Source organism: Meriones unguiculatus, chromosome 7 (assembly GCF_030254825.1).
Source record: "Meriones unguiculatus strain TT.TT164.6M chromosome 7, Bangor_MerUng_6.1, whole genome shotgun sequence".
Classification (NCBI taxonomy): domain Eukaryota; kingdom Metazoa; phylum Chordata; class Mammalia; order Rodentia; family Muridae; genus Meriones; species Meriones unguiculatus.
In genome coordinates, this window is record NC_083355.1 from 113,703,012 (window position 1) to 113,727,148 (window position 24,137).

Consider the following 24,137-nt stretch of genomic DNA (forward strand, 5'->3'; position numbering starts at 1 on the left):
AACACTCAAGCCTGCCCAGGAAGCTCCATCCGTCTTCTCCATCTTCTCAGATCTCCCTTCCCCCAACCCCACTTCCCACCCAAGGAAACAGGTGCTGAGTAGGTAAGGTCAGGCCTGTCCCAGGTCACAGCATTTGGTTGGGCTCAGCTCTATGCTGTCTTTCTCCCCCCACCCCTGGCCTCCAGGCACCCTCACCCCCTTCCTCACTGGAGAGGCCAGCTGCCATTGTGGTCACTGAGGTGTCACAAACTGCCCCTGTGGACCTGTGGAAAGGTCGCACGTGCCTATGTGCCTTCCTTCATATCAGTATGCCTTAGGGGACTGCATCATCACTGTGGTCCTGTGGCCATAGCAGGGGCTGTCTGGAAGGAGGTCGCCTCTAGGGAGCACAGGTGTCCACACACTGGGCATCTGCCCTGGTTCTATCTCCATGGCTGTGCAGCTCAGGCTAACAGGGCCCCTCTGTCTCTCCTTCCTCCTGGGGCAGCCAGCCTTCAGGAGCTACAGCAGGAAAAAAAGTGCCTCCTCACCTCATCTTATCAGGCAGCTGCAGCTCTGCCCAGCCACCCTCTTTTGCCAAGAGCACCATGTGCCTAGAGTTGGGTACCGTGTCCTGGAGAGCCCTTAGGGTGGGTAGAGCTAGATGCCCAGGGCAGCTACAGTGCCCCACCCCCGTGCTAGGGACGTCCCCTTCCCTGTTCCTTCCCTGAAGCCCCTCTTCCCATCCCAAGGACAGGAGGTTCCCGCCTAGACTCAGCCCCTAAAAATGGACTGTCCTGGAGTGCCACCATCATCCTCATGTCACTGCCCTACCCCCAACACCTCCTCCCACCGCCTACAGCACAGAGCACAGGAAGCCGTCCAAGGGAACCCTCACAGATGTCACCCCCATGTGCCACCTACCCACATCTGCCTGGCACCTGTGCTGTGCGCCTGGGACAACCCTCCAGGCCCTGCCTGCTTTCTGTCAGCTACGGCTTCTCTCCGGAATCAGCGATCCCCCTCCTTCTAGATCCTTCTCCCCAGCAGTCCTGTAGGTGGCTTCTTTTCACACTTCAATAACCACCTTCCCTGATCTTCAGGCACTGTCCGTTCTGCTGCCGGAAATGCGTCCTGCTTTTGCCTTTCTCTGTGTTCCCAACAGGCTCTGAATAACTGTCGCTTGCTCCCCTCTTGCCCCTCACCTGGCATCTGGCTGGCTACCCCCTCCCAGCATCCTTTGAGGGTGCTCATGTCTGCTTCCTATCAGCAGCCTCTGTCTTCCCCTGGTTGCACACACTCACCGTAATCCCCAGTAGCAAATGTCATGGGCTGCCACGGTCGCCGGTGCTTCTAATTCCAGGTGTCCCCATCCTGCTGCCTCATCTGTCGGCGGGGCTCAATGGAAGCCCTCCATAGATAGCCTCTCCCCTGTCCAAACGGTCCTGGACATTCCCCACCCACCCACTAGCCCTGCCTACAGGGTGGGACCCCTCCTTCCTGTGCCCCACAACCCTGCCCTCTCAACCTCTGGCCCTAGTCTTGAAGCAGTCACCCTGCATTGGGGAGATCACCAAGCTGTGCTTGGGTTGGGGGCACAGGGAGGAGGTCCTTACATCCCGAGACTGGAGTGTGGAGCTGGGGTGTGGAAGTGGTGTGGGGGCCTGGATCAGCCAGGGAAAGGCACAGGCTCCAGGGGTGCCCCACCCTGGAGAGCTGGCAGTGCTGTAGGGGGGGCAGGGGTGGTAGAGTAGAAACAGGAGCCTGGTGGAGGCTAAACAGAGAAACTATGCGGGCCCAGGAGCATCTGCAGTCCCTAGTTTCATTGGGTCTCCTGTCTCTCCTGCCTGGCCCTCTCACCCTGCACCCCACCAGGATGCTGCCTAGGGGCAGCATGCAGGGGAGGACTGTGGGTGGGTGTCCTCAGGGTGAGCCTCAGTGTCAACAGTAGCTCCTTGTCCCTGGGTGCCACGCCCCTCAGAGCCTGGGTAAGGGGGCTTTGATGCCACCCGGGGAATCAAGCTGGCTTGAGGACATACCTTCAAGTCCCTTAACCGCTATCAACAGACATGGGCAAACTGGCTAGTGAGCAGTGGCAGGAGGCCTGCCTTCCCCACTCTGCAGTCGTGACGCTCTCCAGGTCTCGATGGTATGAGGCCCTAGGCTGCTAGGCAAGGTGGACAGTCCCTGTCCCTGAGCCCTCAATAGCTAGGTCTCCAGGACACCCAAGTTCCAGCTGTCCCTTCTCCCTCTGTACCCCCTCTGTACCTGCGTATACGTGCTCTCACATAGGCTATCTCCAGAGCAAACCTTGTCTTACAGGAAAGGGCTATGGTGATGACAGCAAATTTTAGTGCCAGCGTCTGGAAGGAGGCACCCATGAGGAAGGAGGCTGTCTTTGGGGTGCCTCAGTTTCTCCATCTGAAACAAAAGCCCATTGGGGCCACTTCCCTTCAGAGGCTCTCTCTATGTCCCAGGGTCATGAGGCCTCCTGATGCCAGGCACCCCGGCCAGGGATGTGGGCACAATGCTTAGTAGCGGGTAGAGGACTACCTGTACCACTGACAGCTGTGGGGCGGGTACGGAGTGTGTGTGTGGGGAGGGGGGCTGCACAGCTTGAAGAGTCCCGCCTCATGGCTGTTTCCTTTTCCTTTTAAGGTTTTCAAGATATATTTTATGTGTATGAGCATTTTACTTGCATGCATGTCCATGTCTCATGTGTGCCTGGTACCCCTCGAGGTCAGAAGTGGATGCTGGATCCTCTAGAACTGGGGAATGGACAGTTCTGCGCTGCTGTGTATGTGCTGGGAATGGAACCTGGGTCCTTTGCAAGAACTAGTGCTCTTAACTGCTGAGTCATCTCTCTAGTCATGTGCGCGTTTTCTCATGCAGGGTTGACCCTGCAGCACAGCCCTGCCAAACCCTGGACTCTCTTCCTCCTGCCTCCATCCTCCTACTCACTATGGGAATAATGTCACTTGCCCAGTGGATGAGGCAACATGCCCCCCGCCCCGGGTGGGGGATGACAGATCTGTTGAGAGGTACACAGCTTCTAGCTTCAGTTAAGTCTCGATAGTCGAGTGTCAAGTTCACAAAGATGCTTTCAGTCTATCTAAAGTAGGTGTTACTGTCAGAGAATCAGAGAGGTTCAGAAGTTTACTCAAGGCCACACAGCCTCTAAGTAGAGACCGGTCATTCAAGCTACAAAAGTGACTCCACTTTCATAAAAGGATAGAGCAGGGCCCCAGCTGGGCTGTGGGGACAGAAGATTTTGAAGGGAAAACAACTGTCTGATCCCTCATGAAGGAAGAACTCAAGAGGAGGTAGGCACTCACACCTTAGTGAGAATTAGGCTTCCTCTAGTAGCATCAGATTTGGAAGTAGGGGTGAGGGGCCTTGAAGAACCTCATTTAGTGAGGGGCTTGGCCAGCTGGCTGGGGAGTTGGTGGGCTGGAAGGGAAAAGAAATTGAAGAGTAGGCACCCTGATATGGATTTGGATATGGAGGGGCACCCTCACATTCAAGGAGACTCAAGTCCGTGTACTGGAAAAGCACAAGTCTCCTCACAGCTGTCCCGCCACGTCTGTCAGGAGCTCAGGTCCAGCAGTTGTCTTGCCATGGCTCTGTGAGAATATCTGGCTCTGTGGGCTCCATCTGTACTCAGAATCCACTTCTTGGTTCCTATAGTTCTTACCGTGCCCCTGCGCTGGCTAACTCCTGCCTGCCTAGAGCTCAGGCCTCTCTCCCTGCTTGTTCCTCACAGCTGCCTACCTACCCAGGCTTGCAAAACTGCCCCCCCCCCCATGCTGGTCACCCTCCCATTTCTGTCCCCAAAGCACTTGGAACTGTGAATTTTACTTGTTTAGAAAAGTTTCTGTCTTTGCTAACTGGAGTGTTTCTTCTATATCCTCCTTGATTATAATACCCTTGGTAAACAGTGGTGCTTAATAAATGTGTTGAGCCTGTGATCAATGAGCAAACTCATGTCCAAATGGCAAGTCAGAGGGCCAAGGCCAGACAAGACCTTCAGGGCAGGTAGGGAGGGCAGGTTGCCCCAATGAGTAGGGGCAGATGTGGGGGGTGTGCTGGGGGTGCACAAGGGGGGACTGGGGAGCAGGCGTCTGGAGTCTTCGTGCACATCCTCAGCCGTGGCATCAGGAGAGGTATGTATGTGGCCTGGAGGGGGTGCTGACACAGCTGTGAGGCTGACAGTCACCAGCTTCTAAGAGCTAGCCTCGTGCTTCCCCTCCCCCACTGCCCCAGGATGGAAGGCAGCCTGGCCTGCATAAGCTCTGTGAAAGCAGTGAAGTGAGGAGGTCAGGGTGTGGGCCAAACACATGAGCAGGCGCCCCTATGAGAACAATACCGGCCTCAGGACACAGGGACTGAGTTCAAGGGGGAGAAGGCTGAGCAGGGCATCTGGAAATTCATTAGCAGCACAAAAGACTTCAGTCAGGAAGCCGGAGCAGGGCTGGCTCTGGTGGAGTGTCTGCTACCACTGTGAAGCTCCAGTGCCACCCCAGCACCCCAGCATGAGATGCTCAACAGAGTGAAAGCTGCAAGGTCCTGTCCAGTCAAGGACCACAGTGAGTGACATAAGGTGGCTGGAAGCAGCCATCACACTGGGTCCCTGGGGAAGTGCCTGCAGAGGCCATCATCTGCCATCATCAAATGACAGGAATCCAGCTAGGAGAGACCCCACGCCCACCTGATGGAGGACCTGGGCAGTGGCACTGGGTGCCTCTGGGCCTGTGACCACATGGGCCCGGCCACAGGGGGCGCTTGTCCATGGATGCCCACAGCAGCTCTGCTTAACTTGACCCAACCACTGGGGAGCGCCTGCGGCTCAGTGTGATGATGGCCCGTCACTGGGGACCCACAGCCCCGGTGGGACTCCTATAGCCAAGCAGCCGCAAGGCTGGAGCTGCCCATGGACTCAAAGGCCAGGATCCCGATGACCCTGAGGTGGGGGCAGCGTTTGGGGAAGGGTCTTGGAGACTTGGGGTGGCCGGCAGCCTGCAGGCGGTCCCCGGGTTTGCCCTTACAGCTAGATGTGCATGTGTGTTGATCATCAGCTCTCTGTTGCTTCTCTGGAGACTACCATGTCCCACTGCTTTACGGACTAGCTTTGGCCGTAGGCGTGGTCCCTCTGCACCTCAGGGCAGAGGAGAAGCTGCAGCTCAAAGGGAGAAAGAGGGGCTGCCAAGCAGGGCAGCAGAGAGAGGCCCATGGTCACCACCCAACAGGCAGCTGAGATGCAGGGACTCCTCCCAGTGCCATCACAGAAAGTTCTACACACAGCTGGAGGTGGAGTAGCTGAGCAGGGATGTGTTGTGCACGACTCAGGGGGAGAGGTGGGGCCATCAATAGGTGTGGTTGTGCACCCACTGTGTGCCACTGGGCCCAAGGAGTCCTACTGTGTGCAAGCGTCTTTCAGTCGCCGGAGCTTGCAGATGAGAGGTCAGAGCCAAGTCCTGCTCTCAGGGTGCCCACCTGTGGCACTGGGAAGGAGAGGAACCTCATTCCAGGTGTCTGGGACAGGGCCCTGAACCCCCCCCCCCCTCCTCCTCTGTCCCATATCGCTTCCTGAGCCTGCAGGTCTTTGCACTCCTCCAGGAGGGTATTCTGTCTAACCTGTCATCCCGAGTCTCAGTTCATATCCCAAGAATCCTTTTCCGATACTTCCGGAGGCTAATGTCCCTAGCCTGCTAATGGAGCATCCTGGACAGACCTCACTGTCCCCTATCCCCTAGCCTGTGGGCTTGTTTTGAATGCTGGGCGGGGTCTCCAGGACAGGGCCTGGTACATGGCTTGGGTAAGAACCCAGAGGAGAGGGTAGTGCGAATCTCAGAGTCTGCGGCATAGCTAACAGTGGGGAAGAGGTTTCCTGGGCAGTCGTTTGCCGAGGGCTCCGTGGCAGGACCATGCTGCAGGGAGGGAGTCCTGCAGAGCCGAGGAAAGTGAGAGCCCAGCTGCTCATCTGCTCACAAAAGGCTGCTACCAAAGTCAATCTTCCCTGTTAGCCACTCAGGCTCAAGCCTGGGGTGGGTGGGTGGAGGAGTGGGCGGGGCCAAGGCTGGACCTCCCAGAACCCAACCTAGTTCCCAAGCCCATGTTATGGCGAGAAAACCTGCATGCTGCCCCAGGAGGCAGAGCCAAGCTCATACCACCTTCTGCCTAAGTACCCGGGACCCTTTTACTCAACCACAAAAGCCTTTCCTCCTGCCTGGACGAGTGGGCTGCCCCCTCTCCGGGGAAAGTCTACCTTGGCCCCTGCTGTGCTCCTGGCCCCAACACCAGACGCCTGACCCCACCCCCTCCTCCCAACATCCCTAGGTAGGGCTGTTCTTTCTGCAGCGGAGGAAGCTCAGCCAGGAAGAAAAGGACTCTACTAAAAGCTAGCTCTGTGGGACCCCAAATCCTATGACAGCCCTGAGGAGGTCACATGACTGGATTCCCTTAGCCTCCGGTTCCTCAGGCCCAACCCTAATCCCCAGACAGAAACCCATCTGGCTGTCAGGTCCCAGGGAAGGAATGTTTTGGAGGGAGCTAGGGGCCAGCAGCTGACCACAATGAGACCCTCCCCAATTCCTGGGGTAGGACCCTCCCCGGACCAATTTCAGGGGTAGGACCCTCCCCGGACCAATTCCAGGAGGCATACTGAGTCCCATCTTTAAGACCCCTCCAAATCTGGAAGGTCATGTGATCCAATCCAGTCCAGGGGCCCGGGCCCTTACCACTGCTCTCAGCCCTCCCCTTTCAGCAGAGGACATGACATCTGCCTACCTACGTCCCCAATCAGGTTGACCAGGCCCCAGGCCTGGCACAGACCACACCCAAGACCCTTGGTTGAGCATAGGGAGAGAGGGAGAGAAGGAAGTTTAGGGAGTCTGTCTGGTTTCTGGAAGGCTCTCCATTTTTCTCCATTCCCAGTTGGGTTGAACAGTGTCCCCCCTCCCCCCCTCAGTGTGGGGGTGATGATGAAAAACAGCCAAGGAGGGGCACCAGTGAGGGTCCTGGCCTGGGGAGGGAAGCCTGCTGGGTTTGGGCATGAGGTCATGGCTATGACCATGGACAGAACCATGGCTCTCTAGGCCTAGATGCCTCCACTTGGGCCTGGACCATGCAAGGTGGGCCTTGGCCCACTGACATCAGGTTTTGTTCTGAGGTCCCAAGAGGCCCCCACCCCACCCCCAGCTCAAAAGATGCTGGTCCCAAGCCCGTGATCCTATGCTCTTGTCTCCAAATACCTGAGTATCTGAGACCACTCTTCAGTACTGAAGGTCAGCTGGGAAGGCCCAGCCCCTCCCCTAGAGCCAGGCCCTACCTCGGGCCAGGCCCGAGCTGAGCCAGGCCCTACCCCTCAGGGAACAGTGGCCTGTTACCCAGTTCTTCCCATAGTGAAAATTTTGGCCTCGGACATGGGGGCCGGGAGACCCTCCGGGCCAGGGGCGATGGCCCGAACCCAGCACCAAAGGACCGGGCCTGCTGACCACACAGCCTGGGCCCTGGCTCGGGAGGAAAACGCGGGGGGGGGGGGCGGGGGTGTCCGAAGGAAAGGGCGATGGCGCCAGAAGCCGCGAATATTCAAATGGGCTGGTCCCCGGGTTGCTGCGCACCGGGCCCCTCGGAGCCCCGGACCCCCTCTATATTGGGGTGCGCGGGAAGGCCTTGGGGGCGCTTCGGGCCGCGGCCGCGGGGTTCCCCCAAAATGGCTCCAAGATGCGGGGCCTGGGCAGCCGCGCGGGCTCCATCCCCGACCGCCGCCATCGGCGCAAACTTTGCCACCCCGGCCGCGACAACTGTCGGCTCAACGACGGGGACGCGGCGACGGGGCCCCGGGGCCCCAAGGGGCTAGCGCGCGAGGGCCCCGGGGACCGGCCTGGGATGACGCCCCTGTTGCGGCCGCCCCGAGCCCCGTGCGCTGCCCCGCGCCCAGCCGCGCCCCCCGGCCCGCTAAACGTGCCCATCCCGAGCCCCCCGGGCCCTGCCGCATCCCCCGGCCCGCCCTCTCCCGAGCCCCCAGCCCGCCCGCGGCACTCACCTGAGTTTCTCCATGTCTGCGGCAGAGGCCTGCGGAGAGCAAAGGAGAGGGTCAGCGCGCAGCAGGGCGCCCCGCTGGCCCGTTCCGTGGGCAGCCCCGCACGCGCCCCAGCCCGCACCCCCGTGCCTCAGTGGGCGCGCCGGGCCGCGGCCGTGTAACAGGTGAGCCCGCCCGGGCCGCCGCCGAGTTACGCCCCCCGGGCCGAGCCGGAGACCGGTCGAGAAAGCGGGAGGCAGCGGCCCGGGCGGATCGCGGCATCGCCAGCAAAGGGGCCCCGCCGTGCCCGTCGACTCTCGGGCGGCTCGCTCCCCGGCCCCGCCGTTAACCCCTGCTGCCTTGCTCCCTCCCTCTGTCCCTCCCGAGCCCGGCAGCGCAGGAGCGCTGAGTCGCTAGAGAGTGTTGGAACCGCGCACCCGGCCGGCGCTCATGCAGCCCGAGGGGAACGGCATCGGACGTCTGGCACTCTCGCTTCCGTCTGGGACCCTGCTGTCCTCCGATCTCGGGGTTCGGAGCCTTTCCCCCCCTCTTGAGCCCGAGGGATTAACCCTGGTGCTCCCGGTTCTCCGGCGGGGCTTCGGGCAGCTGGCGCAGACTCGCCGGCGGCGCGCGATGCGAAGACCCTATAAGACGGACGGCCCCTCCCGTGCGCTTGGAACTCTCTAGTCCTTGTTAACCCTGCGGGTTCCGGCAAACCCCGGGGACGGCGAGCGGCCCGTGCGGGATCGCACTTCCTGCGCACAGCGGGATCTTCTGCGCCCGGCCGAGGCCGCCCCGGGGCTGCCCCCGCCCTCCTGCGAAAGGCTGTGCTGGAGTCTGAACCCTGGGACGACGCCACAGACCTGGGAAGACTGATGGCTGCCCATCCCGGACCCTCGCGCCGGGCGCCGCCGCCGCGTCCGCCGGGAGCGCGCTCCGCTCGGTCCGGGCCCCACGCCGCCTCCCCCCACCGCCCCGCCGAGCGAGGGCGCAGCCCGGCCTCGCAGCCGCGGCTAGGCTCGGCCAGCAACTTCCCCCGCGCCCGAGCAGGCCTCCCCGGCGCTCCCCCAGCCTCAGTTTCCTCGTCTGAAATCTGGAGGAGGGAAGGCGAGGCGGGAGGAGCTCGGCCAGGCGCTCGGCTGCCCTCCAGCCCTGGAGGGCTGCAGAGAGGCCGGGCTAGGCAAAGGACCCCTGGGGCGCCCGGTGGGCTTCCCTCCCCGCACACTTTAATAAAAGTTTACAAAAAGCACGAGCCCAGACCCCCTTCTACGAGTCTCCCTGCAGAAGTAGTTTCTTAGTTAGAGTTTGGCGCATACCAGCACGACCCCCACCCCCACCCCAGCGGCCCTCTGCCCCAGGCCCACCTTTCCGAGTCCCCATCACCGCGCTCATCTCCTGCATTGGGTCCCAGCATATAGCAGGCGCTCAATAAACACGGGCAGGGCATTGCCTGGGTCCTATGGCACAGAAGTACGGCTTCTCCAGCCTTCCCCTGGCTGGCTGTGACTTTCCACGCAGGAGCCCCGGATCTCCCCAGGACACCCAGCACCCTGCAGTCTTGGCCTCCTCGAGCCAGCGCAGGGTGGGAGGAGCCGTCCACTGGCCGGGTCAGAGCCAGCCAAGAAGAAGCCAACCCCCCCAATCCAAGTGTTCATCTACCCATCCATCCACCAATTGCTCCCCACTCCTTCGGTGGCTGACGGGACGGGACTCTACCACTGGGGAGGAGCGTGAAGGAGGGCAGCGGGTTCTCCAGGGGCTAATCTGGGGGCACACCTCCACCCCAAGTCTGGGGCACATCTTAAAGAAAGCCACCTGCCTCCCCCGGCCAAGGGCTGTAGCTCCTTCCAGCCATCATTGGGCCCTCCATCTACAAGAAGCTGGGCCCTCAAGCTGACAGGGCTTGTTCGGGTCTGGATGCCATTCATAAGAGGCCTCTTCCACCCAAAGGCAGGAGCCATCCCTCATCTGTCTTCGGCCTCCTCAATCACTCACAGTGAATGACCTGCCAGGGCATTTGTCTGGAATTAATAAGAATGTATTAAAATTTAATTTAAAAAGCTAGCATCAATTATTTACATTGACTATTTCAGCTCTTCTAGAAGGCCCTTCTGGGAAACCCCCCCATCTCCCAAGGGACTGGGAAAGAGGCAAGGAAGGTGGTGGGTAGCTTTGTGGCTAGAGTGGGGGCAGGGCAGGGCAGGAGACAATGGGACTGCAGTCTCTGCCTTTTCGTAGCTGTTTCGGATTCTGGACCCTGGCTTTAATCCTCCTCTGACCCAGGACCCATGGGTCACAATGGCCTTTTCAATCCACCTCCACAAGCAGCCCTGCACGGAGAATCGAGGTGGCTACTGCGTTTGGTTCCAGCTAGATAGAAGCCTGCGTTTTTTGCCAGTGTCATCCAGAGCAGCCCAAGCTGATGGAGGAGGGGCCACCGGGCACGGGAGTTTCAGGAAGGGGGGGCTGAGGCTGGTCCTCTGAGGCCCTGGTTGTTGTCGGAGCGCATTCCAAGTCTTGTGCTTAGCTTCACCAACCTCAGACCTGGGGACGTGTCTACAAAGGAAGGCAGAGGCTGGGACTAGTAGCCCAGCAGATCTCTGCTTTCTAGCATTGAGCCTGCTGTGCACAGACCTCTCTTTCTCAGGCACTTGTCACCGCCTGTGGGGCCTGTGATGCCCCAAGTGTGCCCTCTCTGAAGTGTCCTGAGCCCCACGCTGGGCTCACTGTGATCATGGTGGGCCACCTTCTCCCTGCCCGCTGCATCTTTATTTCCTGCATAATTCTCATAAGACAAGCGCAAAATGACACAGGCCCAGAGGCTCCATTGCCCTGGTTCCCTCCCTGTGTCACCGAGACTTGGTGGCTTGTCCTCTGTGTTCCCTCCAGGAGGTGAGTGGCTGTGCCTTCCCCACACAGGCCCCCTGGCCACCCAGCTTCCTGTCTCAGGACTTGCTCTTCTGGGATGCTTTGCCCAGATCTCTGCCCAGCCAATGCCTTCTTCTCTGGCTACCCGGGCACTGTGGGAGCTTCAGCATCAGTTACTGTGTCACTGCGGGCAGGGCAAGGTGGCTTTCCAACGGCCTGGGTTTTAAGGACAGCCTGTGTGAATGAAGGTGCTTTTAATCTAGTCCCACTGTCTGCTGTCTGTGGCTCATCCTCTACTCGTCATCCCTGACCCTCACTGAAGTCTGCCTCTGCCAGGTGGAGGCCTGGGTCCCTGGGTACCCGGCAAGTAGTTCTGCGCATAGAAGATATGAGCGGGCCCAGCCTAGGCACATACTAAAACTACTTCAAAGGAGCAAGTCAGGAGAAGATATGAGCGGGCCTAGCCTAGGCACATACTAAAACTACTTCAAAGGAGCAAGTCAGGTTGGGGAGGGCCTGCCTGCATCAAGTCTGAGCTCTGGACTTGCCCAGAGACCCAAGAGTCTATCCTCACCTTTCTTTCCTTGGCTATTTCTCTTTCACTTCCATCCTAACAGGAGCTGAGGAAACTACCTAAGCATGTGGGGGAGGGCCAGGGTCTACCCCTCACTGATGGCAATGGCGGGGTGGGGGAACGGACCCCTAGTTAGCTGTGTGACCTCTCCCTGTGGGAGCCTCAGTGCTTCCTCTAGGAAGGAGGGGTGGAAGATCCTCTGGGGGAATGCTGTGAGCAACAGGTGGCCCCCTATAAGGGGCTGTCCGGAGGACAAGGCTGTAAGGGGTGCTTGCTCCCGAAAGCCAGCCTTTAGATGGCTGTTCGGGGACGACTCCTCCCAGGGGATCTAACCTTGCTCCGGGTATTCTTGCATTCATTCAACAAACACAAGTTGGGGGTTGAGACCCGCTGTTGGGGAAGGGTATTATGTACCCCAGCGGGGCACACTCAGCACCCCAGGAGTCAAGCTGGAGCTCCTGCATCAGGCTAGGTGTGTACCAGGTAAAGGTGGAAAGGCTGGTTAGAGATGGTACAGATGAGGGAGTGAAGAGGGGAGGACCAGACTCTAGAGTTCTAAAGAGTCTGAAGCTGCCTGCACTGTCAGTGGAGGGAGGCACCAATGGAGATCTGGGAATCTGGAGCAGGGAACAGGGTCAGGAAAGGCAGATCTGGCAGTGGCAGACCACAAGTGGCACTTATGCCCTTAAAATGACCAATGTAGCCAACAGAGGTCACAGGAGCCAGGACAGTACCTGTGGGCTGCATTGTACGAAGATAGGAGAGGCAGGGGCTTCAGGGTAGGGAGGGAGACATCTTTGTGCCATGGCTGGGTCATGGGAGAGTGGAGGACATGGTCTAGTGTTCCTAGGCACTGCCTGTGCTGTAGGGTCCCCATGGTAACCGCAGCTGATGGGGGCAAGGAAAACACCCATCTAAGGCTCCCTAGCAAGTTAGCACGGCTTGGCACTGGCCCAAGAAAGGGGCAAGCCATCCGTCTTTAGGTACAGTAGGTCCTGCCTCCTTAGACTTTTCTGGGCTCTATAGGCTCACAGGGATCCCCTTGCAACCCCGTTACATTCCTCACCAAGGCCTGTGCCTGCAAACTGGCCTACCAGGCTAAATCTGGCCTGCTAGCATGTTGTATTTGGCCTGTTTGAGGTTTCTTTCTTTCGTTCTTCTTCTTTTTTTTTTTTTTTAAATGTTTGAGCCAACATTTAAAAATTGGAAGAGTTTACATTTTAAAATCCATATTTTTGGCTTCTACTGAAAAATTTGGAAGATCTAGCAACTTCATCCCACATTCCCACATGGTAGGAGACAGGGAGCATGAAGCAGCTGCCCCTGGGTGGCACCTAGAGCCCCTTGAGGGAGGCACTTTCCAAACTCATGGGGAGCCACTTGCTCAAGGTCACTCAACATCAAGCATATTGTCACAATCCCGCCCCACCATGTCACTTCCCTGTGCCTCTTAATTTCTTTTTGACACGTTGGTTCTAAGAAAAAAGATTGGCTTTTAAGTCACTCACACTGTATTATGAGTGAGCCTCAGGCCCAAGTCGGTATCAGCTGGGGATTCCTGTGACCTTTCACACTGATTTCTAATTCATCTACCTGTGGCCACTCATCCAGACAGGACAGAGGCAGGACTAAAAGCCAGCACCACATGCTAGTCATCTGCTCCCTCCCCAGAGGAGCTGCTGACAGACAGGCACTGGCTATCACAGATGGGTTTTCAGGCTGGCCCCACCCATCATCAACTGTTGGCCTACCAGGTCCCCAAGACTGTTGGCCACAGCAACCTTCTCCTCCCAGGTTATAACTGGAGCTTTGGGACTAAGCCTTCCAGAGGCCTGGGTGTCAGCAACTTCTCTGAGGCCTGATGGTCAAGAGAGAAAGGGAGAGAGAGGGAGGGAGAGGGAGAGAGAGTGTGTGTGAGAGAGAGAGACTGAGAGGGAGAGAGAGGGAGAGTGAGAGGGAGAGAGAGTGTGTGTGTGAGAGAGAGACTGAGAGGGAGAGAGAGTGTGTGTGAGAGAGAGAGACTGAGAGGGAGAGAGAGAGTGAGAGGGAGAGAGAGGGAGAGAGAGTGTGTGGGAGAGAGAGAGGGAGAGAGGGAGGGAGAGAGAGAGGAAGAGGGAGAGGGAGGGAGAGAGGGAGAGAGGAAGGGAGAGGGAGGGAGAGAGGGAGAGAGGAAGGGAGAGGGAAAGAGAGGAGAAGAGGGAGGGAGAGAGGGAGAGAGGGAGAGAGAGGGAGGAAGGGAGAGGGAGAGAGAGAAGGAGGGAGGGAAAGGGAGAGAGAGAGAGAGAGAGAGAGAGAGAGAGAGAGAGAGAGAATGTATATAGAGCCCAGAGTTGCAGACAGAGGGATTTCTGGCTATCAGTACCTCATGGAGGGATGGGAACATTGGGAACATGATCAGGAGTCATTCACTGCTGGGAAAACTGAGGCCTAGAAAGACAGGAAGAGCCATCAGTTACAAAGCAGGTAGCTGGCCCTGGTGGACCCTGAGGGAGACTCTGGGACCTCTAAGAAGCAGGACTCCATGCCCTCTCCTAGGACTGGCCCTGCAGGCAGGCTACTTGGAGGCCATGAGGACAGACTGGAGGCTCACTGCAGCTGGGCTCTGCAGTGCCCTTCCCTGCACATTGAGGAACATGGAATAAGATAGTTCAGTCAGGAGCTTAGAGCGGGATGAGCCAATAGGCATGCAGACCTCTTCCCTAGACCACTAACTGTCCTGGTAGCTATAGCACTTTGCTTGCTAATTGAGTCAGCAGAGAAAGGGATCAGAACTACAGAATGAGCACTGCCCTCTGTACATAGGGTATCTTTAGGAGCCTGTGGTGAACCAGGAAGGCTTGTTTGATCCAGCAATGCTGCTACCACTGTTAGCAGTATTGTTTACTCAGAATCCAGACCTAGTTTGCTGCTCTGAAGCCAGACCTCCACTTTAACCTTAGTGATTCATGCTTTGGGTGCTTATAGTCTTCTCTCATACAAATCATATAAAATAGTATAGCGAGGAGGCTGGGTAGGATCTATGGGGAACAGACTCAGATTCATGCCGAGGGCTGGGGGATAGGATGGGGACTCACCGGGTTCTCGCTGGGGGAACCAGCTGGATCTCCCTGCTTGCTGCTGCCCATGCCAAGGTCCCTGGTGCCTGTGGCCTCCAAGGAATGCCCAGAGCTCTGAGCCAGGTCCTTCTCCTCTGAGGCTGTTGCTCTGGCCTGGGGTTCCTGGGCTGGGCTGGCGCTTTGCTCACCTGGAGCAGGCTCCTGGATGTAGCCTTGGGGGCCCATGAAGCCCTCCAGGGTCAGTGGGTCCAGCACCCGCACAGTGACCTCATCCAGGAACTTGGAGAAGGGCAGCCTGGCCTCCCGCTGGCGGCTCAAGCGGGCAAGGGATCCCACAGCAACCTTGCAGCCTGAGCTAGGGGGTTCTGTTGGAGAAGAAGAGCCTGGAGACCTCAGTGCCCTAGCCTGGCAGCCGCCTGCTTTCCAGCTTGGGTGGGATACAGGGCTTTCTAGGCCTGGGCCTGTGCTGGGGCCTCGCTTGTGGCTGTGTATCTCCCTCATGGGAGCTTCTGCCCTTGCCGGCAGGAGGGAGCTGGGGCCTATTGGTCCAGGGCTGGGAGAGTCAGGGCTTCCGGCTTGGGAGCTGGCTCCAGTAAGCATCCTTCTCAGGCGATCCAGCGTCATGCTTTTCCTCATCTGTCTCCACAGCTGAGCGCTCATGCCCTCCCGGGTCAGGCCACAATGACTAGTCAATGCCGTCCTACCCACTGACCCAATGCCAGCACACGGTGGCCCCACCCCCAAAATTGATTGTCATTAAATGTGAGCTTTGGGACTCAGTGCCAGAGAGAGAAGGTCATATCCTCAGCACTGCCCAGTGGGCAGATAGAGACTGCTATGGCTGGAGCTAGTACGGGGGACAGAGGGACAGACAATTGTCACAGCCACCACTCAGCACAGGCACAGGGAAACCATAACTGCCCCAAGGTGATCACAGGTGCCCATGGTACCTCTACTGTTCCTAAGAGTTAACATTCAGGGCCAGGGAGATGGCTAGGTGGACAGACCGAAAACATCAGGACCTGAGCTTAGATCCTAGGTAACACATAAAAGCAAGGGTGGCACTGTACAGCTGTGCACATCTGTTGCTCCAAAACTGGACGATTGGAAGCAGGAGGATGCCGGGAGCTCTCTGGCCAGCCAGCCTACCTGAATTGGTGAGCTCCAAGTCCAAGGAAGAATGTCTGTCTCAGAAAATAAGGTAGAGAGCAACAGGAAGTCAACTGATGTCAACCTCTGGCCTTAACACGTAGATACATATCACACATCTCCCCCACCCCCCACCCCCAAAGAAGAGAGAGCCAGGGATTCAAGACGGACAACCAAAAGCCCACACTTCCCTTGCAGCTAGGGAAATACAAAAACGAACATCGGATGCATGAGTTAGGGAGATCGTTAACACAGAGAAGGCAGCTTTCCCATGTCCTCCTGGCTCCAACTTCTGCGTCCTCTTGCTTCTCTCTGTGTAGTTGGAGCTGTGGGAGCCCAGTGAAGCATGCTTATGTGTAAGGCCATACACAGAGACAGAGGAACAGAAAGACAAGACAAAAGTGGATCCTTGCTGACCACTGGATCCTTGCAGTGGCCTGAGTTGTCACTTTAACCCGAGAAAGACCGTCCTGCTTAAGTCATAGTTTCCTCAGTCTTGGCTGTTAGCAGCTATGTACAATTGAGATACACAGGGATGAGGTGGGTGGTGGTGGCTGCCAACTCTGGAGCAGGGACCTATCTTGCTGGCCCAGGTGCAGCGACGGGGATAGTGCCATGAGGCAGCAAAGCTGTGTAACTGTGCCACCCCTGAGCTTCAAAGGAAACTAAAGCTTGTGGCAGCCCTAGGCCCTCAGCCAGCTGGCAGCCTCCGCTACTAGCTACTACCGTGGCCCTGCCTGTCCACACTGTGCACCTGGATGCCTGCTGAGATGCGGCAAGGCAAGCCCCCAGGGTCCCAGCTTTCCGGGTGCTGCTACAGACGCCTCTGAAGCCCACGAGAGAGCCAGCTGAATGACTGCAGGATGCAGCATGCAGCGGCACCACCGACAGCTCAGCTGCCCGATGTGGGTAAACTGCAACCAGCTCTGAGCCAGCCTGACCACCTCCCCACCGTCTCCATCATCACTTCTCAGGCTCCAGGAGCCACCGAGTCTCACCTGCAACCCTGTGGTCACCTGCCCCCCACATGCGGGAGCAGCAGCTCTGTAAATCCCAGCCTAGGTGACTCGACAGTGTCACATGTCCACACAGCTTGCAGAACTCTGAGGACTTGGGGCCTTCCCTCCATTGCCTCCGAGGAATGTGTCTCGTTATTGAACGTGCCAAACTCTGCGCGGTCCAGGGGCCTCTGCACATATTGTGTTTGCTCTTCGTTCTGCTCCACATCTAACTCTTAACTAACCTTTAGAGCCCCAGTTCAATAGTTTGTGCCCTGCTGTCCCCACAATTAGATCAGATATGCCTGCCACAGTCTCTTCCACACCCACTGCCTTTCTCGTGACATGGCCCCCAGCAGTCATCTGCTCAGTCTCCGTGGCTCTCACTTGAACAGCAGCTCTCTGCACTGCACTTGACACATTGCACTGGTTTAACACGGCTATGGATGGACAAGTGGATGGAGAGCAATTTTAATTTAGAACAGGGCTGTTCTGGCAAGAGATCACATCCAAAGACCTAGGTCTGTGTGATCTGGCTAGATCACAAACATGCCTTTAATCTAGGAGACAGGCAAGCAGATCTGAGTTCAAGGCCACTCTAGTACTGAGCAAGTTTCAGGTAAAGGAAAGCTTAGATCCAGGCATGATGGTACATGCCTTTAATCCCAAACAATGAAAGTAAAGAGTTTATAGAAGGAAGCACCCATGTTTTAAAGTGATGTGTATTTGAGTGGCAGAAATAGTGATGAATCAGAGAAGATTTGATAGAATATAATATGCCCAACTCTCACAAGAAGAGAGAGGAAGGGGAAGCTACTTAAGGGGCAAGGCAGAATGAAAGAGAAGGCAGTTTTACAGCAAGAAATTGAATGAGAGAACAAACTAGACACAGGTGAAGACAGAACAAGCCAGAGGATGAGAAGGAGCCAGGAGATCAGAGCAGATTGCTAGAGTTAGGCTGAGGCCAAGCAGACCAATTCAGAGGCTGAGAGAAAAGCCAGATTGAGTAAGTCAGCTTGGAGAGGAGTTTGAGTCAGAACAGCTGAGTTGAATCAGCCAGCCCAGAGCTCAGTAAGAATATGAAAGTGTGAGTTTATTCAGCAGTAAGTCTCAGAGGCTGAAAACATTCTAGGTCTAAGTTAGACTGTATGTAGGCTAGAAGCTTCAGGACTAGGCCTAGATTAGCAGACAGAGGCAGTAGGCATCTGAGACAACAATTACCTCAGGAAAATAAAAGTTACATTTACAAGTGGATGGATGGGTGGGTGGACGGACAGATGGATGGACAGATGTGTGAGTGAGTAGGTTGGGTGGATGGATGGATAGATGAATGGATTAACAGGTGAATGGATGAATAGATGGATGGATGGATATATGGATGGGTGGATGGATGGGTTCATAGATGGATGGATGGCTAGATTAGTAGGTTGTGTGTGGATGGATTGATGAGTAAATGGATAGATGGATGGATAGATGTACATATGTATGAATGGGTAAATGGGTAGGTAGATGAATGGAAAGGTGGGTAGATGGATAGACTAATGAACAAATAGGTGAATGAATGGGTAAGTGGATGGATGGATGGATGGGTAGGTGGGTGGGTGGATAGATGGGTAGGTGGATAGATGGGTAGATGGATGAGTGTATAAGAAAGTGGGTGGATGGATGGATAGGTGAGTAATGGATGAATAGGTGAATGGATGGTGGATGGATAGATGAATGGGTGAGTGGATAGATGGATAGAGTAATGAATGAATAGGTGAATGAATGAATGAATGAATGAATGGGTGGGTGGATGATGGGTGAATAGATAGGTAGGTGGATCCATGTGTAAGGGAATGAATAGATAGATGGATAAATGGGTAGGTGGATAGATGGATAGATTGGTGAATAGGTGAATGGATGAATAGGTGGATAGATGGGTGTGTAAAGTTGTGAGTGGGTAGGTGGCTGAATGGGTAGGTAGATGATGGATGGGTAGGTGGAAAGATGGATGGGTGTGTAGGGGAGTGGATCGATTGACGAGTGGATGAATGCATGGATGGGTGAATGGGTAGATGAATAAATGGAGGGGTATGGAGGAGAATAGATGAATGAATGGGTCACTGGATGGGTGGGCAGAGTGAAAGACAAACAGGTTTAGATGCTGGCTCACAAGTGTCATCCCATCCTGACGTGAGCCTACAGTGGCCTGGAATTTAGATGAACAGGGAAGACTCTCCCTGGAAGAACCAGTGTCCCCACCACAATCCCTGACAGCCTCCCCTGTAATTCCCGACATCCCTCCATCTCTACCTCATTACCTGATAAAAGAGACCCCTTGAACTGAGGGATCCAAGGTCTTATCCTCCCCAAAGGCCCATCAAGTCTTGGGGTACCCCCTCATCTACCTGTACCCAGGCTGGCAGGGTAAACAGGGTAGTGGGGAGTGTGGTGCGCAGGGGTTCCAGCAGGACTTGGGGGTCACTGGCAGGGGCTCTCATTTGTTTGTGGCACTAGAATGTGTGGTCCCTGGGGGGCCTGGGACCCTGTCCAGCAGGTCCTTTGAGCCTATTCCCGAGTTACAGCCACATCAGATGAGTTTCTGTTGTCATAACAAACCACTGGCTCTCAGCCCTGAGGATACTGCTGGCCATCACAACTGGCAGTCTGGGCCTGCTATAGCCTCTTGGTAGCCTGGGTTACCACCTCAAGAGGGGATCTCTGCTCCTGGACTGTAGGCCCACCTCCTGACCTCTTTGCAGCCCACTGGTGAGCTGCACGGCAGATCTGTTCTCCCCATGGTGGCATAGTGTACCTTGTCTCATAGCTGAAGTAGCCTGTCAAAGACCCAAGGGAGAAGAGGAGAGGCAGGTGTTGCCTGCTGCTTCTGGGGCCCCCACCTACGGGCAGGTGGTAAGTCCGAGAACTCAAGTCATCCTGTTCTCACAATTCTCTAAGCTAGGAATACCCACTCTGTATCCAGAGGAAGAGCTGGGATGAGTCAGGGTTTTGGAAAATACAGATGGCTCACCATAGACCAGGTACAGAGCTAGCACCGGAGCAATCAGAGCCTCACATGGCCCACCACAGACCAGGTACGGAACTAGCACCCCAGACACCACAGCTTCCTTCCTGCATTCTTCTGCAAGCACCAGATTTGCACCAGGCTTCCCTCTCACAGAGGCAACTTAGCAATGTTGCCTGGGGACACTTAGCCTCCTACTGATAGCCCACAGGTCTTCCAGGACAGCCACAGCTCTTGGCTACCAGAGTCTCTGGCACCTCATATCTGCTCTGTGGCTTGTGTTCACCCAGGAATTCTACCATCTCTCATTCCTCAGAAAGGAAGTGAGCTTGGGCCACCCAGACCTTCCTCAGGGTCATCCCCCCAAACCCTGCCATCAGGAGAGAAGCCCCTGTGGGACTGGCAGGCTGGCTGCTCATCTTTGGATGGGGCATCCTGGCTGCTACATTCATTCACAGAAGAGCTATTCCTTGGTAGGATGAACACAGGGGCTGCTCCCCACCCCCCAAAACCCATCAAGAGGACTCAGCATGAGGATCATATCCTCCTTCAGCCCTACTCCGTTGTCTTTCTCTGAAGCAGAGGGATTGAGGGACATGTGAACAGACAGGAGCACCCAGAGGTCATGGCCTAATGCTCCACCTACTCATTGTGCGAATTGTCTTCCACCCACAGGTCCTGTAACTATTCACCCATCCTTTCAGGTCTGCACCTGCCATCTGCTGACAGGCTCTTATCTATCCATTATTCACAGGCTCACTCCTGAATCTATTGGCCACCCGCTCAGCTGTTTACCATTCCCGTGACTTGTCATCATGGGTTGATGTGTGCACATTTGTGCGCAGACCTGATCTTTCACGCCCATGTTATCCTCTGGCACTGCGCTTCTTCAATCTCTGTCCACATCCAATTCTCCCTCCATTATCTTACAGGCATTCAAGGTCCTACCTCCCCCAGCACTCACTCATTACCCCATATACTCACACAACCATCCCCCCACGTCTACAATCATACATTCTGATGCTACCTCTGTAACCACTCATATCTTCATCTTGACGTCTATGCAGCTACCCATCTATTCATCCATCCTGACCCTAAACCAGGAATACATCCACCTTGTACTTGGGCCTCCGGTCACCAAACTGTCCTTCTACCCATCTGGTCCTCTCTCTAGCTCAACTCTTACATCTGCTTCTACCCATCCACTTTTCCTCTTATAACCATCAAGCTTTCCTCCTACCCACCTCTCCAGCTTTCTACTCACTTGGTGTGCCTGATGGGTAATGCTCTGTCCTGTCCTGCTACATACTCCTATTAACACACCACCGCCCACCCATCTGTATCCCCCCCTCTCCATCCCAGCATGCACCACTAGTGGAATGACCCATGGGCTCTTCACTGGTCTCCCTAACCCATCTCTCAACTTGGTCCAAAACTTATTGATTAGACACAACTTCAGCTCACTAGTTCAGCCTAGGGCTGGGTAGCTTCTGCTTTCTTGAAGAGGATGCCCTCTGTGAGATCATTCTGACCTCCAGGCTCATTGTTGGCCTCTTCTTAACTAGCGACACATTGAAATACCTTCCCTGATTCACTGGCTAGGGTCCACATCTCTCACGAGACTGTGAACAGAAGGCTGGTTTGCCTAAGTGAAGTGTGTCCAAGGAAACCATGCAAGGTGAACAGAGATGCACCAACTCCGCCCATCTGTCCGTTCCTACGACTGACCCAGCAGGGATAGCGCTGTCCAGCTGTCAGCCACTAGTGACCTGCTAGGACCCACTCAGGGTCACTTGTCATGTTGTGCCTGGTGCTTGGCCTCTGCCACTGGGCTCTATAGAGGTCTGGGGCCTTGCATGAGGTCCTACAGCAAACCAGTGGTAGAACAGAAATTAGGACCTAGGGCTTCAGACCCTGTCCAAAGTTCTACATCAGTCCCATGACCAGCTTTGAGACACGATGAGAGCTTAGAGGGGACCCTGGGGCAATTGTGGACCAACACAGTGAGCTTAAGGCTCTGAACATCAGAGTGCTATGCTGGAAGGATTCCCTGGCCTTTGACTACACATTTCTGCAAGAAGCCTGTTGTGGTTCTTAGACTCATGCCTTCTCACTCCTTCCTGCGAGCTGTTTCACTCACCCACCAATAACTCCATCTCCTCCAACTTAGCCTGAGGGCCTTTTCCTGTGAGCTGTGGGGAATTCATGTGGACTGTCTCCAAGTCCTGTTGACCGACTGCTGTCACTCCCTCCCTTCCACTCATTCATTCACTTATCCATCCATTCATTCTTCGGGTGCTGCTCTGGGGATGGTGCTGCTGGCGAACCCTGTTAAGAGAATCAGTATTCTATGAATGGCAGCCAACTGCAGGCCAACCAGATGCTCAAGGCCTTTGAGAGAGAGAGAGAGAGAGAGAGAGAGAGAGAGAGAGAGAGAGAGTAACTGTCCAGACTGCTTCAGACTGAGTTCTGTGAGCCCCTCACCAGACCTCCAGCCTATGGGAAACTCTAACAGGCCATGGCCCCAAGGCAGCCCTGCCTCTCCACTTTACTTCCCAGGTGCCAGCAGTTCCAGGTTTTGTCACACAGAACAGGCCACTGGAATGCACAAATGTGAGACAATAACTTGGGAGGGTCCTCGGTGCCACTCGGCAGCCCCTTGCCCTGTGCCAGCATCTGCCACGGTGCTTGCTTTGCAGAGCCGCCCTGATTATAGTGAGATGTGGGAAAATTAAGGGTTTGCAGGAGGCTGCCAGGCCCTGCTGCTGCCTCCCCACCCTGCTTGTCACAGATGCCAGGCAGAGCCACCCTCAACGGCCACTTGTCCTGGTGGGCTGCCCAGACACACCACAGTGGATAAGGGACTTCTTCCTAGAGACTTTCTCACAGTCTAGACTTTTGAGTAGCAAAGAACACTTGCTCCTGGCCAGTGGAGGAACTGAGGTCCAGAGAGCCAAAGGGACCATCCCACGGCCTCCAGGGTTATCCAGGGTATTGGGACCTCAGGACAAGGCAGTCCATGAAGATGATGCCCAACCTGTGCCCAAGGCACTAGGTCAGGGACTGCACTGGTGGGCCAACCCTGGTCATCAGGGCTGCACACCTGCATGTCCCCTTCTCCCAAAGCCAGCTTTTGCTCCAGGGGGCTTTCCCTGATCCCATCCTGCTCTCTCAGGAGATTCCAGGATGTCGCCCACACAGCTCCTGCCCCAAAGGAACCTCGTTCTGATGGGGTGGGCACACACGAGGAAGGGAACACCTCTAAATCAGGCAGGAAGCGGAAATGCTAGGGGCAGAAATTCCCAGCCAAAGTGCTGGGGCTCAGTGAGCAGGTCAGCGCCTGCAGAGCGGCTCTGGCCTAGCCTCTGCCTCCCCAGCCTCAGTTTCCTCGCCTGTCAATGGGGAGGACTGCTGGCGGCCTGCTAGGGCCGCGTGAGATGAAGGTGCCCCACGCTTGCGCAGGGGCCCCCGTGCGGCCCCCGCTCGGGAACCAGCCCTTGTCCAATCGCCTTCCGGCTCTGCGGCCTCTGTACGGCCGCCCCACGAACGGGGTGGGCTCAGCCGGGGGCCCCACACCCGCCTTCCGCAAGTCCTCAGGCCGCACGCGCACTGCAGCCGCGGAGGCCCGGCCGCCCCGCCCCGCGCGAGGGCCCCGGGCCCCGGCGCCACCCAGGGCTGCCGCGGGCGCGCGCAGGGACCGCCCCGGCGTGGTGCCCGCCGCCCCGCCCCGCCCCGCGCCCTGCCCGCCCGCCTCTCGGGTACTCACCGCCCGGCGCAGCCGACCCGGCCGCCGGCCGCCCGTCCACATGGCCCCGGCTCTGCGCGCCCGAGCCCGCGGCCGGGGCTCCCCAGCGCCCCGCTTCCCGCAGGGAGCGCCCGCCCCCCGCCCCCGGCCCGGCTCCCCGCCAGTCCCGGCCCCGCGCAGCCGCGGCTGCTCCGGCGCTTCCCCGCGCCGCGCCGGGCTGGGCGCACGTGGTGGGCGCGGGGCGCATAGGGCGCGGAATGGCGGTGCGCGGGGTGAATGAGTCCCGCCGCATGAATGGCGGCGGGCCTGAATGGAGGAGTGAGGGCCGCACCGCAGCGTGTCCCGGCCATTGCCTGGGTCAACCTGCTGGGGCCTTAGGCACCTGCTGTGTATAGGTCAGCCCTGCTCAGGACCCCAGGGGTTGATTTAGCAGTGAGACAGATGCCTGCCCTTAGGGAGCTTGCAGTTTACAGATAAGGAAGGTAGTTCCCAAGGTGGTAGCCCACCGCTCTGCCCTCTCCGGGCTCCTGCCAGTGCTTGGCCCCATAATAGTCATGGACTCCCTAAACTGTTGCCACTCTCCTGTCCCCTTCCGGGGCCTAACCTGTAACTCTGTATTTTGGAACCCTGTAATGGTGGAGAGCCATCCTTCTTCCAAGAAGTAATCAGAAAGGGACGGTGACATAAGGGGGGCCCACTGTGTGGTATGGAACATTCCTCTCCTCTCGTCCCCCGTAGCGC

The 24,137-nt window shown here is 56.9% G+C and overlaps 1 protein-coding gene across 7 annotated transcripts in view; it reads right to left on the reverse strand.

The window, feature by feature from the left end:
* Begain (brain enriched guanylate kinase associated) overlaps positions 1–23,561 on the reverse strand; it is a 37,267-nt gene extending 13,706 nt beyond the window's left edge. For 2 of the 7 annotated variants that reach the window (XM_021642592.2, XM_021642590.2), the window contains exons 1-2: positions 23,418–23,561; positions 8,024–8,052 (exon numbers count right to left, since the gene is read on the reverse strand). In XM_021642592.2, the coding sequence (XP_021498267.1) occupies positions 8,024–8,052; positions 23,418–23,459 (71 nt within the window). In that variant the 5' untranslated portion in view covers positions 23,460–23,561. Of the gene's footprint in view, positions 1–8,023; positions 8,053–8,149; positions 8,367–8,436; positions 8,841–8,862; positions 8,972–9,363; positions 9,546–23,417 lie in introns of those variants that run through there. The other 5 variants (XM_060388173.1, XM_021642591.2, XM_060388175.1 and 2 more) reach the window with 4 other exon arrangements.
* Between the last annotated feature and the right edge of the window lie 576 nt (positions 23,562–24,137).